Source organism: Capra hircus, chromosome 4 (genome assembly GCF_001704415.2).
Source record: "Capra hircus breed San Clemente chromosome 4, ASM170441v1, whole genome shotgun sequence".
Classification (NCBI taxonomy): Eukaryota; Metazoa; Chordata; class Mammalia; order Artiodactyla; family Bovidae; genus Capra; species Capra hircus.
The window spans coordinates 6,019,078-6,037,404 of NC_030811.1; the positions used below are offsets into that span (position 1 = coordinate 6,019,078).

Below are 18,327 nucleotides of genomic sequence, written 5' to 3' on the forward strand. Positions count from 1 at the left end.
TGCGTGTGGTGTGTTTGTGGTGTGTGTGTGTATGTGGTGTGCGTGTGGTGTGTTTGTGTGGTGTATGTGATGTGTGTGTATGTGGTATGTGTGCCTGTGGTGTGTGGTGTATGTGTATGTGGTGTGTGTGTGATGTGTGCATGTGGTGTGTGATATGTGTGGTGTGTGTGGTGTGTGTGTGTGGTGTTTGTGTGATGTGTGCGTGTGGTGTGTGTGTGATGTATGCATGTGGTGTGTGATATGTGTGGTGTGTGTGTGATATGTGGTGTGTGTGTGTGTGGTGTTTGTGTGATGTGTGTGGGGGTGTGTGTGTATGTGGTGTGTGTGATGTGTGCACGTGGTGGGTGTGGCTGTGTGTGTGGTGTGTGTGTGGTGTGTGGTGGCGTGTGTGTGTGGTGTGCGTGTGTGTGTGGTGTGCATGTGGTGTGTGTGTGGGGTGTGCGTGTGGTGTGTGGTGTATGTGTATGCGGTGTGTGTGTAATGTGTGCGTGTGGTGTGTGTGTGATGTGTGCATGTGGTGTGTGATATGTGTGGTATGCGTGTGTGTGTGTGGTGTTTGCGTGATGTGTGTGGGTGTGTATGTATGCGGTGTGTGTGTGATGTGTGCGCGTGGTGTGTGTGGGTATGTGTGGGTGTGGTGTGTGTGTGATGTGTGTGTGTGGTGTGTGGTATGTGTGCCTGTGGTGTGTGTGTGTGTGTGGTGTGTGTGTGGTGTGTGTGTGATGTGTGGGTATGTGTGTGTGTGTGGTGTGTGTGTGTGTGGTGTGTGGTGGTGTGTGTGTGTGGTGTGTGGTATGTGTGCCTGTGGTGTGCGTGTGTGTGTGGTGTGCATGTGGTGTGTGTGTGTGTGTGGTGTGTGGTATGTGTGCCTGTGGTGTGCGTGTGTGTGTGGTGTGCATGTGGTGTGTGTGTGATGTGTGGGTATGTGTGTGTGTGTGGTGTGTGTGTGGTGTGCGTGTGTGTGTGGTGTGTGTGTGTGTGGTGTGTGTGTGGTGTGTGTGTGTGTGGTGTGTGGTGGTGTGTGTGTGTGTGGTGTGTGGTGGTGTGTGTGTGTGTGGTGTGTGGTGGTGTGTGTGTGTGGTGTGTGGTATGTGTGCCTGTGGTGTGTGTGTGATGTGTGTGTGTGGTGTGTGGTATGTGTGCCTGTGGTGTGCGTGTGTGTGTGGTGTGCGTGTGGTGTGTGTGTGATGTGTGGGTATGTGTGTGTGTGTGGTGTGTCTGGTGTGTGTGTGGTGTGTGTGTGTGTGGTGTGTGGTGGTGTGTGTGGTGTGTGTATTTGATGTGTGTGTGTGGTGTGTGGTATGTGCGGTGTGTGGTGTGAGTGGTGTGTGTGTGTGTGTGTGTGTGTGTGATGTGTGCGTGTGGTGTGTGTATTTGATGTGTGTGTGTGGTGTGTGGTATGTGTGGTGTGTGGTGTGAGTGGTGTGTGTGTGTGTGTGTGATGTGTGCGTGTGGTGTGTGTGGTGTGTGTATTTGATGTGTGTGTGTGGTGTGTGGTATGTGCGGTGTGTGGTGTGAGTGGTGTGTGTGTGTGTGTGTGATGTGTGCGTGTGGTGTGTGTGGTGTGTGTATTTGATGTGTGTGTGTGGTGTGTGGTATGTGTGGTGTGTGGTGTGAGTGGTGTGTGTGTGTGTGTGTGATGTGTGCGTGTGGTGTGTGTGGTGTGTGTATTTGATGTGTGTGTGTGGTGTGTGGTGTGTGGTATGTGCGGTGTGTGGTGTGAGTGGTGTGTGTGTGTGTGTGTGTGTGTGCGTGTGGTGTGTGTGGTGTGTGTCTGTGTGTGTCCTGGAGTGGGTACCGCCTGGATCACTGGATGCTCGGGCGGTCTGGGTGAGCCCGCGGAGGAGCAGGCGCGTCTGCAGACCTGCAGGGCATCCGTGTTCAGCCCGAAGCTCACGACGGGCCTGCGAGCCCGGCGATCACATGTGCGGATGCACGGGGCGACGCCGTCCGCTCCGATCCCTAACTCATTATTAAGCCGTTCGCTCTTTGCAGACGCTCCCTGCGCCTCCCCCGCTCCGGGCTGCAGCGGCGGCGCAGGCGCCGGGCCGAGCCGAGCGCCGAGCGGGGAGCGAGCGGCCGCGCTCCGGGCCGGGGTCCCGGGGGAGCAGGTGAGCGACCCGCGCCGCGCGGTCCCCAGGCCCCTAGAGGAGACGCCGCCGGGCCGCGCTGCGCCGGCGCCCCGGCCTCCCCTGTTTGTCAGTGCCCGTCTTGCCTGTGTTGACATCACCCCTCCCTCCCTTGCCTGGCACTCCTCCTCCCCCACCCCGCCTGCTATCTCCTCTCCTCCCGCCTGCCTGGCATCCCTCGCCCCCCCACGTCTCGCATCTCCCCCGCCTCCCCTGGCCTGGCATCTCCCTGTCCCCCCTCCCCCCGGCTGGCACCTCCCTTCTTTCCCCTGCCTGGCACCTCCCCTTACCTGGCAGCCACCTTCTGCCTCTTCCTCCACCCCTCCTTCTTTCCTGACCCCCCACCCCCACTCCTGACTCTCTCCCTCCCCTGCCGGGCACCTCCCCCACTCCCACTCTTGCACCTCTTCCGTGCCTGGCAGACTCCCATCCCTCCCCTCACATTCTCTCCCCTCCTCACCCCTGCCTGGCATCTTTCCCTCCCCCTCCAGTACCTCCCCATTCTCCCCTGTCTTTCCCCTCTTTCCCTTTGCCTGGCACCCTCCTGCCTGCTACCTTCCTCTCTTCCCCCGTGTCTGGCACCCACCCCCCTCCCCATCGCCTGGCACCTCCTTGTGCTGCTCCTGACTGGCACCCTCTGCCTCCTCCCCACTCCCCGCCTGGCACCTGCCCTCCTTCCCCAGCCTGACATCTCCCTTCCTGCCCACTGCCTGCCTGGCACCTTCCCTGTCTCCGCTTGGCATCCTCCAGCCTGGACACCTGTCCCCCATTCAGATTGTCCCGCTGTCTCCCACCTTCCCACAGGTCACCTCCTCCCAGCCCTGGCCTGGTATTGTGTTCCCTCTTGGCATCGTCCCCATCTCATTGCCTCCCCTTCCTCCTCACCATTCCGGCCAACACCACCTACACGTGATCCTCAACTGCTCTCAAGCCCCATACTTACCGAGCTGCCCCCTACACCCCACCATCTGCCCCGGTAGTGCCCCTCGCTCCCAACTGTCCTGCTCTCGCAGGGAGTGAAGCCAGGAGGGCTGTGCGCACAGGGAGGGCTCAGTGTGCGCTGGGCGGAGCACAGAGCAGGCCAGCTCTACCTGCTGGCCACCCCCAGGATTCCCCTGAGATGGGCCTGAGCCCCAGAAGGCATCCAGCTCCCATCCTGGCTCACGGTCCTCCTTTCCGTTCTGCCGAGTCTCCCAGATTGGCCTCCCCTGCCCGGGCCCGGGCTCTGCCTGCATCCTCTGCTCTCATCCTCCCAGCTCTGCCGGCAGGAGGACCTGGCCTCCGACAGCTTTCTGCTCTCACACTGGTCCTTCTTGAACCACCCAGCAGGGCTGGTTCCTGCTCAGTGCACCTCCTGCCTTCCCCAGACTGTGCCAGGGAATGGCCCACACGTGGGGCCCCTCTAGCACCTTCCCCTGCCTCCTCGGGCCCACTGTGAGTCTGCTCTGTGCTCAGGGTCTGGGCCGCCCCTCCCACTGCCCTCTTCTTTCAGATCCTCCTCAGAATGGCCCTTGGTGCTGCAGGCACGGTAGGCTCTGGGCGCGGGCACCGAGGGGGCACTGGATGAGTCCCCCGCTGCAGGACCCTGCCACCTATGACCGCAGGCCTTCAGCACCCGCCCGCCGTGGTACAGGTAGGCTCTGCCTTTCCCACCAGCCCTGGAGCCGCTGGGCCTCTGCTCACACTCCATGGCCCCCTCTTGGCACTTCTGCCCCAGTCTGGTCCCTGGTGGTGCCTCTTCTCATGCCCTGCGAGGGCCAGAGCAGCTCCCCCTACCCACAACCCCCGCTCCCCGTCTTGCTCGGTGTTCCTCACCTCTAGCCGTCCCTGGGCCCTGCCTTGCACGGCCATTGGAGCCAGGGACACGTGAGCCTGAAGCCAAATTTTTGCTTCATGTGAAAATGGTCTGGGGGCTCTGGCTTGTCCCACTTCCTCCTTCTTCCTTCCTCCTGGCTTGTGCCCAGAGTCCCCCCCAGACACAGACCTCCGTGCCCCTCACCTGTGTGTGAGTGCTCACATGCGTCCATAACACCCCACAAACACACACACTTTCTGCAGCCAAGGGGAACCTGCTGAGCTCCGGCACAACTTGGGCCCTGGAAACCTACCCTGGACATGCTAGGGCGCACATCTGCAAGCCTTCTGAGCCCCAGGCAGGGCTTTGTTTGGGGTGGGAGGGGTAATGGTGGCACCCTGTTGTTGGGCATCTGGTGGCGGCTAGTCCCGTGCTGACACGAGGCAGGCCCCGGGCTCAAGGGTGCTCTCAGGCCCATTGCACGTGAGTTGGATCCTCCTGAGTCTCCTCCTGGCAGCGTGGCAGAGAGGGGGACAGCCTGGCTAGTCCCAGGGTGGTATCCCTGGTCCAGAAGGAAGCACTAAGGCACTGCGTGGAAAGGCTGCCTGCCCCAGAGCCCAGACCATCTATGGGAGGGGGTTGGAGCCCAGTGTGAGCTCTCCCAGTCCAGCCTCACCAGTGGGCATCACCTGGTAACAGATTAGGTGCTGTCGGGGGCCCTGGAGGTGTGAGGGCCCGGTCCCCGCCCTCAGGCCGGCAGTCCAGCAGAGGGAGCAACTCGGCTGGCCCACAGGAAGTGCCCTAAGTAGGGCGATTTGAAGTAGGCTTTGGAGAACAGGGGGCTTCCCTGGTGGCTTGGCTGGTAAAGAATCTGCCTGCAATGAGGGAGACCTGGGTTCAGTCCCTGGGTTGGGAAGGGAAAGGCTACCCACTCCAGTATTCTGGCCTGGAGAATTCCATGAACTGTATCGTCCATGGGGTCGCAAAGAGTCGGACACTATTGAGCGACTTTCATTTTGGGAGAACAGGAAGGTGGGGTAGACTGGTGATGCGAGGGTAGGGGGTCGACCAAATAAGACTGCTAGTCTCAGCTTCTCCTCCCTCGGAAAGAGCAGAGGAACTTGCTTTCCTGCCTGGACCGCTCTGAAGTCCAAGGCAGTCCTGTCCCCTCTCTGCCCTGCACCCCTCGGGTAGGCTGTGCCCGGGGTGGTATGGGGCAGGGGGAGCCTGGCTGGCCCAGAGATGGAGCAGCACTGGGTGGCAGAGAGGCCATGACCTGGTGCTGGCCACCGTGGAAACAGGTGCAGCTCATCCAGGCCCCCAGACAAAGGTTGACCCCCTACCCTGCAACCTAACCACCGCTAAGGTTAAGGGCGAATGTGTTCCTTAGCTTGTGGGGCTGGATTGTAAAGGTGTGAGCTAGTCTACTAAATCTTCCAGGCAGCTCTGAAGTTCTGGGGTGTCTGAAGGTGGAGGCCAGGTCAAATGTGGGGCTGGTTGATGGGAAGGCAGCCGAGGTTCCTAGGTACCCCAGAGCCAGGCCTCCACGTGGTGAATCCTCGTGAATTGCAGCTGCTCTGGGGTGCACTGAGATAATCTCTAAGGGGGTTCCCAGCAGCAGTAGGTGGGTGTCCTGGGCTGTTCCATGCCTTGCCCGGAGGACCAGAGGAGGTCACCTAGCTGAAGGGTTGGGTGGAGAGAGAGAGGAGGCTTGAGAAGATCCCAGGGGGTCAGGAGGCTCTGGGAGCAGTGAGTGCACCTTAGTGACCCCTGGTCCCCAAGTGGCCCCAGTCATGCAGTGAATCGAGGGTTCAGTCTAAGACTCCTGGGGAGTTGGGTGCTCCAACCTCCCCACGTGATGAAGGTGGTAAGGAGTGAGGTGCTGTGGGGTTTCTGGCGTTATATTTTGGAGTTCCCATTACCATAAAAAAAACAAACTGTGCTTCCCTTGTGGCTCAGCTGGTAAAGAATCTGCCTGCAATGCAGGAGACCTGGGTTCGATCCGTGGGTTGGGAAGATCCCCTGGAGAAGGGAAAGGCTACCCACTGGAGAATTCCATGGCGGTCCATGGGATCGCAAAGATTCTGACAGGACTGAAAGACTTTCACTTCACTACCATAAAATTGGCCTTCATTCTGCGTGTGCAGTTGCAGGCAGGGAGCCGGCTTTAACGCCCGGTGGCTTGGGCACGTGCTGTCATTTGGATGCTGACAGGCCCGTGCTAGCGTCTAGACGGCACGAGGGGTGGGCAGGCGGGCCGGGCGTGCAACAGCTGGAGCTGTCTTCACCCCAAATGCCCGCAGTGTGATTGCAAGTGAGAGCTGGTTGTCAGTGAGCTGTGAGCAGCAGAGGTAATGAGCTGAGGTGTCGCCTGAGGAGGTGTCATCAGGGGACCCAGAGCCACAGACACTCAGGATGAGCACACAGTCCTTGATTTGGGCTGGATTCTGAGCCCTCTTGAATCGCTGTGCCAGAGGGTTCAGCTGCTGCTGGGGGACACTCGGCCGAGGGTGACTGGGCGGCCATGGCTGTGTGGGACCTGCTGACCCCCAGTACCTCACAGGGGCCTGTGGGGACATGGCTGAGGGGAACTTTGTGGGGGGCGGTCATGGCTGTGTGGGACCTGCAGACCCCTAGTTACCTCACAGGGGCCTGTGGGGACATGGCTGAGGGGGACTTTGTGGGGGGCAGCCATGGCTGTGTGGGACCTGCAGACCCCTAGTTACCTCACAGGGGCCTGTGGGAACATGGCTGAGGGGGACTTTGTGGGGGGCAGCCATGGCTGTGTGGGACCTGCTGACCCCCAGTACCTCACAGGGTGCCTGAGGGGCATGGCTGAGGGGGACTTTGTGGGGGGCAGCCATGGCTGTGTGGGACCTGCTGACCCCCAGTACCTCACAGGGACCTGTGGGAACATGGCTGAGGGGGACTTTGTGGGGGCGGCCATGGCTGTGTGGGACATCCTCAGCCAAGCCCACATCTCGATCTGCTTCCTACGCTGTGAAACCCATTTCTCTGTGACCCGAACTCACTTCCAGGAAATGTGAGAAATCGTCTCAGGAGCCTGTGGCTGTCCGTGCCTTTACTGGAATGTAACAAACTTGGATCATCTCCCGTGTCGGCCTTCCTTTCCAGACGGAAGAACGTTCTGGGGCTTGGAGTGAGGAGCAGTACGCTGTGCGGGGAGGGCAGGGGAGGGGAGAGGCAGGCAGGAAAGATGCACTTGCCTTGTTCCAAGAGAGCTTGAGGTGGTCTGCAAAGACACACCAAATGAGGGGCCCGGGGCAGGGGACCGCAGGGCAGGGAGGGGACGCTGCAGCCCAGGGTGAGTGAGTGGAGGAGGCCCGGTGTCACAGGGCAGTGTTAAGTGTTACACTTGTAACAGGGCAAGTGTAAGCAGTTACACTTGCCTCTAGGACGAAAACCTAACCATCTGCCCCCGAAAGACTGTGGTTTCTGGCCCGGAGACCCCGAGAAGTGTCTCCCATGAGGTGACGTGAGGGGAATCCTGTGTGACAGTTTTAGCGATGTCCTCAACAATTCCACAGCAGTTTCCTCAGGCACAGCCGAGGGCTGACAGAACATCACGCGGCCATTTAAGTCCTGCTGACTGTGCTCAATCCAAAGATAAAATTTAGAGCAACTGGAAGAATGCGCTGCCTGTTAGTATTTACAACAAAGTTTCCAACGTGTCAGGCAGCAGGGAAGTCTATTTAAAATCGGGAATCAAGTACAGAGTCACATTCTTGGGGAAGGGGATTATCCTCATAGGAAAATAAAGACCTCCATCAATTCATCTGCCTGCAAAGCAAGAGACCCAGGTTCAGTTCCTGGGTTGGGAAGATCCCCTGGAGAAGGAAGTGGCAACCCACTCCAGTATTCTTGCCTGGAGAATCCCATGGACGGAGGAGCCTGGCGGGCTACAGTCCATGGGGTCGCAAGAGTTGGACACAACTTAGCGAATAAACCACCACCATGATCAGTATGTGTGCCCAACAGGTAAGCCTGGGTACAGGAAGGGACCAGTCACACACCCTTACCCCCAGGTCCTGAACCCTCTGAGGCCTAGACACAGATGCCAGGGACTTAGCAACTATTTGGCAGGGAATGCTGGATTGCATCTTTGAAAGCATCGTTCAAGTCTTGACTTAAATACCACTTCGAGGGGCACTCTCTCCCCACCTGAGGTGTAAAGTTCCACCTTCTTATGTCTTACGCATACATGCTAAGTTGCTTCAGTCATGCCCGACTCTTTCTGACCCTATGGACTGCAGCCTGCCAGGCTCTTATTCAGAATAGTGCTGGGAAAAAAACCACACAAAACTATGTGTTTTTTTATGGTCATGCAGCTTGGGGGATCTTAGTTCCCCAACCAAGGGTTGAACCTGGGTCATAGCAGTGAAAAGCGCAGAGTCCTAATCACTGGGCCACCAGGGAATTCTTATTTTCTTGGATGAATGAGCAGATGAATAAGGCAGTAGGAGAGAGCAGGTGGCCCTGACAGCCGATCCTAAAAGAAGCCTGAGATCCCTCTGCACTGCTGACCCCACCCTCTCTAGACACCCACAACCCAAGGGTGGGCCTTTCCGGCCTGCCCGCCTTGACCTGCGACACCCGAGCTGCTCCATGGGCCACACCTGGGGCAGTCCCTCGCTGACAGAACCTGTTCACCGTGGTCCAGGAAATCCATCCCCTCTTCACCAGTTTCTCTGGTGAGGGAGGCTCTTCCCGCAACCTTGGTCTTGCCCTTGGAGTTACAGAGGATGGACCCCTTTTCTGCTTCCATGACAGGCCTCCTTAGAGACTGGACTCTGCCCTCTGCTTCCGCGACATCTGACCGCCTCCAGCCGCTTGGAGGCAATTCTCCCACAGGCCCTGCGTCTGCTCTGGGAAATGTCCAGCTCTGGTCTCTTCAGACAGCCCCTACCTGGGGGCCTGTGCTAGCTGCCAGACCTTGGCGCCCACTGGGAGAGCAGGACGCATAGGCTTCGGGGTCCCCCAAGCCTTTTTAGAGACTGAACTCTGCCGGTCCCTGCCCAGGCCGACCTGGGCAGGAGCACTTGGCTCTCAGGCTCAGCGTCTGCAGTTAAGACGAGCCTTTCTACCACGTCTCGAAAGGTTCAGGGCGGTGCTGCAGACTGAGCTCTCTGCTCAAGGGCGGCACGCCGTGGCTGGCCCCGGCCCCTCATCACCGCTGGGTGAAAACGGGATGCTGGGCGCGGTGCCCGCTCCAGGTGTCCTCTGTAGACCCCAGGGCGCAGCTATGGTGACCCGTGTCTCCCTAGATTCCAGACCGCTGTGCTAGCCGCCGCCGTTGTGTTGGAGTCGGCGAGAAGCCGCGGAGGCTTTCCGCGCGACCCTCCCCCCCATCCCCGCAACCCTCACCCCCCAGCAAGAAGGGCATCTCCCGGCCGGTTCTGAGAACTCAGGTGGGTTACCTTTGAGCCTCCGCCATCTCTCCAGCAGCATCTGGCCGTCCAGCCGGACGCAGTGTTTAGGAGGCCTGCCTTCTTGGCCTTTCATGACTTTTTTAGTTGGAGAAAAAAAGTGAGGCGGTAGAGCCCAGGAGAGAGAGCCCAGGAGAGAGAGCCCTGCGGTCCTCGTCTGTCCTGGACTTGCAGATTCCTTCCGGTTTCCGCAGCTGAATCAACAGCCGGGCCCAGCTGGGTCGGCTTGGAGGAGGTGATGCCGGCACGGGGAGGGTCCTGCCGGTGGGGGCGGGCCGAGCAGAGGAGGGGAAGCTGGCGTCCGCTAGTCTGCGAATCCCACTCCCCCTTGCCCCCACCGGCAGGAAGCACCATGTGCTTTTGCTTTTTTTTTGCCTCAGTTTCCCCTCTGAGCCCCAATTTTATCACCCCTCCCCCTATTTTGGTGGCTTAGATGGTAAAGAACCTGACTGCAATGCAGGAGACCGGGGTTCCATAGATACCCCCCCCCCCGGAGAAGGGAATGGCAGCTCACTCCAGTATTCTTGCCTGGAGAATCCCATGGACAGAGGAGCCTGGGGGCGGGCTACAGTCCTTGGGGTCCCAAACAGTCAGACATGACTGAGCGACTCTCGCTTTCACTTTTTCCTTCACCCCCATTCTACTCAGGCCCATTCCTTCAGGAGAAAACAGTCTTAGAAAATATGCCCCCTGGGGGTGGACAGACCCCACTTTCTTCGCAGCACCTGAGGCCCAGCGCTGCGACTGCAGGAAGAAAGTCGGGGAGGCAGGCTGGGGTCAGACTAGGACAGCCAGTGTAGACCGAGGACTTACTGCAGTTTGCACACTCTCTCGTGGCTTAACTGATTGATCTTCACCACAACACTGTGAGTTAGATATGATCGTCACCGCTTTTAAGATGGGGAACTGAGGTACACAGAGGCTAGGGAACGTCCCAGTGGTCAGGGAAGAGTCCCAGCTGGGGTCTGTCCACTGCATCCTCAGAAGGGCTATGGCCCAAACCGCAGCCCCCAAAGGGCAAAGCAGCCAGCCCTTTATACATGACCGCTTTCACCCCAGCTCTGAGGCTGGGGTCAAAGGCTAGTTGTCATGGTCCACAAGATCCACCCTACTTCCCCTTGATTGCTGGGTCTCTAGGGACATGGGCTTCCCACTTGGCGCTAGTGGTAGAGAATCCACCTGTCAGGCAGGAGATGCCAGTTCAGATCCCTGGGTGGGGAGGATCCCCTGGAGGAGGAAATGGCAACCCACTCCATACTGTTGCCTGGAGAATCCCATGGACAGAGGAGACTGGTGGGCTACAGTTCATGGGGTCGAAGAGTCAGACATGACTTAGCGTGCACACACATGCATGGCCTCGGGGTGTGAGAGACTCAACCAACCCTTAAAATAGGGAACAGGATGCTGTGGATTGCACAGCTCGCACCCCTTCAGAAAGAGAGCCCCTCAACTCCATCTGTGTTGCCAGATTTCCAGTGTTTTAAGAGATTCTGAGAATCTGGCTTTTTATATGAAAGCTTCCCACTTTTAAGGGTTTTTTAAGTGTTTTGAGATGCACTGTGGGCTGAGTGAAGCCTGTCTGGCTCTCCCAGCTTGCAGCATCCACCTCGAGCTTTCCTTACCCTGTCACTTCTAACCTTCAGGCCCCGAACCCTACATCGGTATTTCTCGGGGGGCCCCACACACAGCACGAAAGGTTGCTGTCACTTTAGGTGGCCTCCTGTCATCAGTGAATCAGAAACGAAATGCAGAGTCTTGTCAAACACTCAAAGACCCTCACCCAGGCAGAGAAGCATCGTTCATCAGTTCTCAGAGATATGCTGCTGATGGGCAGGGCTGGGGCCTTGGAGATGCTCCCTGTCGACTTGTCCATGTTGTAAACCCAGAGCAGGGGATGCTGGGGGAATTCAGGATGCTTGTGACAACCAGCGGGGATGGGGGAGCAGTCAGACGGTGAGCAGAAGAGAACGTTGACCTTGAGATCAGAACATGAGCATTTAAGCCCCTGCTGGCGGTCTGGCTCTAAGTCAGTCATTAACCTGTGTTACTCATCTTTAAAATGGGTACAGTAATAGGGGCTTCCCTCATAGTTCAGTTGGTAAAGAATCTGCCTGTGATGCAGGAGACCCCAGTTCAATTCCTGGGTCTGGAAGATCCCCTGGAGAAGGGATAGGCTACCCACTCCAGTCTTCTTGGGTTTCCCTTGTGGCTCAGCTGGTAAAGAATCTGCCTGCAATGTGGGAGACCTGGGTTTGATCCCTGGGTTGGGAAGATCCCCAGGAGAAGGGAAAGGCTACCCACTCCAGTCTTCTAGCCTGGAGAATTCCATGGGCTGTATAGTCCATGGGGTCCCAGAGAGTTGGACACAACTGAGCGACTTTCACTTTCACTTTTCACTAATAGTAAACCTATTCACGGATGGCTCAGCAGGTAAAGAATATGCTGCAATGAAGGAGACCTTGGTTCAATCCCTGGGTTGGGAAGATCCCCCAGAGAAGGAAATGGCAACCCACTCCAGTATTCTTGCCTGAAAAATGTCACAGAGGAGCCAGGTGGGCTACAGTCCAATGGGTCGCAAAAGCCAGACTTTTAATTTCCTGGGATGTTGAAAGAACCAAATTAAATCAGGAATATTGAACTGTTTTATCGGCTGTTAAGCTCCATAAAGATTCATGTGTTCATTTGGAGGCCAAACCACTTGACAAAGTTTCTCCCAATAGCTTGACTAAGATACACACAGGTGGCCTGAAAGCAGTGTGCTAGTGAATATTTACAACTGGCTCTTGACAGGGTGGGAAGGGGAGCTGAAATCTGATTTGTATCATCTGCTAATTTCTGTGGCATAAATACTCCTACCAGAGCTGATTTTAAACTACAAACGTGACACTCCAGCACGTCACTGGGTATTACTGTGATTGAGTAAATTTGCTGCCAACTTAGGGCTAAGCCTAAGGGATGTAGATCATTTTGAGAGAGGAGTTGTCCTGGGCCTTTTTCAGTATGTTCCATAAAGATTTGGATGAAGAGAGACGGTCCCACTCACTGGATTTATGAATGATGCTCAACTGGCAAGGGGGGAAAATATATTGGATGAGAGAATTGAGATCCAAAAGCTCTCGAGCTGGAATAACCGCTTAATTCTTACAAGAGGAATATCCTTGAATCCAAAGAGGCAACTTTAGAAGTATGGGATGGGGAGAGATGTTTTGTCACAAAGTAGAAAGGGAGTCAAGTTTTTAACTGACAGGAAATTCGGTACAAGCCCAAAGTGGGGCGGGTGTTTACCAGAGAGTGCTGTGTTGTGAACAGTGAGGGCTCTAAGTCCTCTGTGACTTAGAGACGATTTTCACATATGTCCTCTTGTTTCTATTTTCCTACTCACAATAACGCAATGAGAGAGGGGAGATGATGCTGAACCCATCTTAGAGATGAAGAGACTGAGGCTAGAGAGCTTGGTGGAATGAAGACTCAGACTCAGGACTCGGCCCCCCAGGTCCTGCCCTGTGCTGTGCTCATAAGCACATCATTCTTTTTTTTTTTTTTTTTGACTTTTTATTGGAGTAGAATTGATTTACAATGTTGTGTTAATTTCTGCTGAACAGCAAAGTGATTCAGTTACACATATATACCCATCCTTTTTTTTTTTTTTTTTTGACCTTACCACGTGGCTTGCTTACTTGCTGGACCAAGGATTGACCCCGGACCCTCAGGAGTGAGAGTGCAGATCCTCAGGCACTAGACCTCCAGGGAGCTCCCATCTTTTTCATATACTTTCTATTATGACTTTTCCCAGGATACGGTGCCCTGTGCCATTCAGTAGGACCTCGTTTATTTAAGCACACCATTCTGAGCACCCTGTATTCCGTGGCTTCAGGCAAACCAGAGGCTGTGAGGGGAGCAGCTGGGTGGGGGGCATGGAGCCCAAGGAATGGTGAGGAGCACTGTTGAGGGGATAAGTTTGCTAGACCTGCCACGACCAAGTGCCAGACAGGCCGGCTTTAACGATGGAAATGCATTCTCTCACAGTTTGGAGGCTGGAAGCCCAAGACGTGGGCAGGGCTGGTTCCCTCCGAGGGCTGTGGGAGAAGGCTGGGCTCCAGACCTATCTCCGTGGCTGGTAGGCCACTGCCTTCCGCCTGTGTCTCCTCATGCTGTCTTCTCTGTGTCTGCCTGTCTCTGTCGTAACCTCCCCAGTTTTATAACACCAGCCATATTGGATTAGGGACACCTTAGTGACCCACCTCATTCTAACTTGGTCACCTTCTTAGAGACCTTATCTCTAAAGATGGCATTCTGAGGTACTGGGGTTAGGTCTCCAGCAAAGGAACTGGGTGGAGGGAGGGATGCCATTTACCTGTAACAGAGGACTTTGAGAGCTGCCTTCAGAAGGTGATGGTGGTGGTGGTTTAGTCACTCAGTCCTGTCTGACTCTTTGCGACCCCATGGACTGTCCTGCCAGACTCCTCTGTCCATGGGACTCTCCAGGCAAGAATGCTGGGGATCTTCTCCAGGAGATCTTCTCCAGGGGATCTTCCTGACCCAGGGCTTGAACCCGCATCTCCTGCATTGCAGGCAGATTCTTTACCATCTGAGCCATCAGGGAAGCCCCTTCAGAAGGTGGCGTCCTGTCTTATGAGGAGGGAGATAATGAGTGCTGGGTGGCCAGAACCTCCAGGAGGTGACCTGGGTCACACCCACCACAGGAGGAACCAGGGCCCCGAGGGACAGTTTGACTTGCTGCCACCACGGACTCCCTTGGGCCTCTTGGCTGCCGGACATCATCTCTGCACCCGGCTCTGCATGGAAACACGCGGAGGTGGCGGAAGGCCTCCAGTGGTTCTTCTCCACAGATATGCGGGCAGTCTGGTACCCTGTGGGTACGGTACCCACAGCCCATCCTTGGGCAGCTCTGCTGCTGCTCAGCCCTGGTGCCCCCACTGTCTCCACCAGGGTTTGGGTACAGCTCCCAGAAACTCACAAATTTCACCATAACCCTGGGGCCTGGCTGTGGCTGCTGGTGGCCCTACCACTGTCACCAGGGCCAGCAGCCCCAGCAGGCCACAGTCCCTCCGAGGAGGATGCTCTTGGGGGCATTTGCTGATCTTTTCCGCAAGGAAACCCGGAGCTCTGGGGTGGGATGCACTGGTCCTCCACTGCCCCCTCCTCGCTTTGCAGCTTTGGCCATCAGGGGCAGAAGCTGCCATGCGCTTCTCCGTCTCCCATGCCTTCAGCCCTGTCTGTTCCCACTCAGTCCTCAAACTCAGAGTCCTGGGGGGCCGAGGCTGTGTCCAGCGTGTGAATCAACGGTACCTCGTACAAGACGTCACATAGTGGGGGCTCACTGGACACGCGAAGGGGCCAGCAGTGGGGGGCTGGGGTCGGGGCTTGCAGGGAGGCCCCGCGTGTCCTTCAAATGCCTCCATCAGTAGCTCCCAAACCTCAGCTTCCCTGGGCCCAACAGGCAGCCTTATGGGCTCTTTTTGGGTTTCCTTCCAGTTGATTCACTACTCGTGGTGGCTTCTCAATGTCTTCCATTCCCTCCTTCCCTGCAGCCCCTCCCCTACCACTTTCTACACGGGCTTCTCGTGTCAGACCCACCCTGTGTACTCACGGTCATTCTCCAATCAAAGAAGCTTCCAGTGGTTTGGGTAGAACCCAGACTCCCCTGTGGCTCCCGGGCCACTGTGAATAATTGCCTGGCCAGCCCCTCCTGGCTACCCTCCTGCGAGACTCCTGGTGGCCAGCGGCTGAGGGGCTCTGAAGGTTCCTGTCTTCAGCAGTCTCCTAGCTGAGGGGTGGTCGGCAGGAGGACCCAGAGGTCAGGCAGTGGCCGAGCCCGCAAGGTCTGGCAGGCTTAGCACTGGACGCTAGTAACAGCAGGCACTTCATTAACAGTTCACTCTGTGCCAGATGCTGTGCTGGTCTGCCCACGGATACGACCTCGTTCTAATCCTCACATCCACCATGAGTTGGGTGATGGGCTCCATGTCTTGCCGATGGGGAAAATGAGGCTCAGACTGGTCATGTGACTTGTACTTATTTATGGTCATGCAGAGGCTGAGCCAGGCATGAACCCAAGACTGTCTGATTCTAGAGTTGTGATTCTCAACCTTGGGCAGTTTCACCCTCCAGGGACAAAGGACAGTGTCTAGAGGTGGAGAGAGGAGCGTACTGGTAGAATTTATTGGAGAGGCCAGGGATGCTCCTAAGATCATACAACACACGATGACGGCCCCCACAGGAAAGCATTGTGTGTGTGTTAGTCGCTCAGTCATGTCCAACCCTGCGATCTCATGGACTGCAGCTCACCAGGCTCCTCTGTCCATGGGATTCTCCAGACAAGAACACTGGAGTGAGTAGCCATTCCCTTCTCCAAGGGATCTTCCTCACCCAGGGTTCGGGCCTGCATTGGCTGCGTTGCAGGTGGATTCTTTACCATCTGAGTCACCAGGGAAGCCCACAGTAAAGCATTATCCAGCCCCTAAATGTCCACAGTGCCACAGGTGAGAAGCCCCGTTCTTGAGTCTAAGCTTGGAGCCTTCACGCTGAGGAGCTTGCAGAGACCTCACCCAGGGCAGTGGATTCAGGGCCTGGGGGACGACAGGACCCCAGAAGAGATGGAGCAATGGGCAGGGCAGTAAGGCCCTGTGGTCACAGCTCTGGCCCAGGACAGAGTGGCTTGCTGTGGCCCAGGCAAGTGCCCAGATCCGGCAGAAGGGCATGGGTCAGGGCAGGCCGAGGGGCTACCTGGAGGGGATTCACTATACAGGTGGGGGGTGAGGATACCTGCTGGCCTCGTTACACAGGTTTGCAGAAACCAGGAGTGATGTCCCAATCAGGTCCAGGCCCTGAGACCACCCACTCTGTCTCCCCCTGCCTGCCCCATTGTGGGGCTTCATGAGCAGCTGTTCGAGCCCCAGAGACATCCGGGGTGTGCTGTGTGGGGACATGGGAGGGGCCCAGCCTGGCTTTGACCGTGACGTCCTTGATCATGGGCGGGCCTCCCAGACCATTGTCTCTCAATCCCACATACTTTTGCCTGGTTCCCCAAGAAACCTCGGGCCCTCTGCACACAGATGGAGACTTCTGCCTTTTGCTCGGATCATTTCTCCTACCTTCTTAGACCAGGTTGGACCCTCTGGGTTCTCCATACCCATGACCATTGAGTGGTATCAGGAAAGCAGGACGAGGTGGCACTGGGGCTGCCCACGGCCTGTGGGCAGGTAACCACGTGTTCCCAAAGGAAGCACCTGGGGTGATTCGTGGAGGACAGGGAGCCATCCCAACATGGTAGACCATGTGCATGGGTCCCAACCAGGAGTTCCATGGATGCACGCGTGTGCATCCATCTGTCCAGCCAGAAGCCCCTGAAGGGCCCACTGATCCACCCACAGGAGCAAGGAGCCAGGGGCTTGTTCAGAGTTTAACTAGGATTCATTATTTTGGCTAAAAGGTAATTCATACACAGAAACTAACACAATTTCCTCCAACACATTGACATGAATTTTAGACACCTTGATGGCAAGTTTTCTGGAATTTATATTCCCAGTGTTTGAAACATTCTGCTTGAGATTTTTGGAGGGTGCGCTCTAAAAGATAATTGAGGGTAATTCAGCTTAAATGTGCAGGCCTCTGGGGATCTTGATTTCCTTCTTTAAAAAACAGGTGTATGGGGAAGGTGGAGGAGTGTGTGTGTGTGTGTGTGTGTGTGTGTGTCCCCAGCAGGAAGGCTCTCCTTGAAGGGACATCAGAGAGGCAGATTGAGGTGAAGGAGAGAAGCCAGGGAGGTACCTTGACATTGGGAGACGCGCTCTGCAGTCCCAGCCCTAGAACAGCACAGCGGCTTTGGGCAGGTCACATACCTTCTTAGCGCCTCCTTTTCCTCATCTCTAGAATGGGAATCCCAGCACCCACCGGACAGTTAGACCTTTCAGTTAGACCAGTTAATGAAAGTGCTTGAGCTGATGTTGTTGCTGTTAATCCTGTTAACCCCAAGCACAGATTGTAACATCGCGCAGTGTTTGGAAACACGCTGGAAATCCTGAGTAGATTTGGAGTGGGTTCTTATTACTCACACCTTTCAGATATTGGGGCTTCCCTGGTGGCTCAGTGGTAAAGAATCTGCCTGCAATGCAGGACACCCGGGTTCGATCCCTGGGTTGGGAAGATCCCCTGGAGAAGGGAAAGGCTACCCACTCCAGTATTCTTGCCTGCAGAATTCCATGGAGCCTGGTGGGCTACCCTGGGGTCACAAGGGTCGGACACGACTGAGCCCCTAATACCTGAGATATTGGAATCTCTGCCATATGCCAGATACTTGGGATTTATCCACACACAGGACATCAAGATCCTGGTCTTTGCGGAGCTTACATTCCAATGGGGCAAAGAGAAGAGAAAGGCTAAGGTACTAAATAAGTAGATGATACAGGACAAAGAAAGGTGTTCAGGACTTCAGAAAGAAACCCAGGAGGATGAAAGAGATAAGAATGTGCAGGTGGGGAGGGAGAGGGGGAAGGGAGGCTTCTAACAGGGTGAGCAGAAGTGTCCTATTGAGAGGGGGCATTCAAACAAAGACTTTAGAGAAGCCACAGTGTTAGCTGGAGGAAGCATGTTCCTGGCAGAGGGAACAGCAGGCTCCAAGCTTCAGGAGTGTCGAGGGCCTGGAGTGTCTCGCCGGGGTGGAGAGAAGAGGGAGGGGGTGCAAGAGAAGGACACAGAGGGAGCCGGGAGGGGTGACCCCCCAGGACTCGGCCCTCACTGGCAATGAGATGGGGGGGAGTTTGTGGGGGCAGAAGTGATGGCATCTGACTTCCTTTGCTAAAGGACCCCTCTGGTTGTGTGTTGAGAGTAGACCACTGGGGGCCAGGTTGGAAGCCAGCTTATTCACTGCTTATGGGTTGGAGCGGGCTGGGAGCCGTGGAGACATGAGAAGCACTGGGTTCTGGATGCAGAGCCA

At 56.3% G+C, this 18,327-nt stretch overlaps 1 protein-coding gene across 2 annotated transcripts in view; it reads left to right on the forward strand.

Moving 5' to 3' along the window:
- Positions 2,043-18,327, forward strand: part of SMARCD3 (SWI/SNF related, matrix associated, actin dependent regulator of chromatin, subfamily d, member 3) — a 33,424-nt gene continuing 17,139 nt past the window's right edge. The window contains exons 1-2 of one of the 2 annotated variants that reach the window (XM_018046707.1): positions 2,043-2,111; positions 3,622-3,762. In XM_018046707.1, coding sequence (XP_017902196.1) covers positions 3,724-3,762 — 39 coding nt within the window. In that variant the 5' untranslated portion in view covers positions 2,043-2,111; positions 3,622-3,723. The remainder of the gene's footprint in view (positions 2,112-3,621; positions 3,763-18,327) is intronic. The other variant, XM_018046709.1, reaches the window with a different exon arrangement.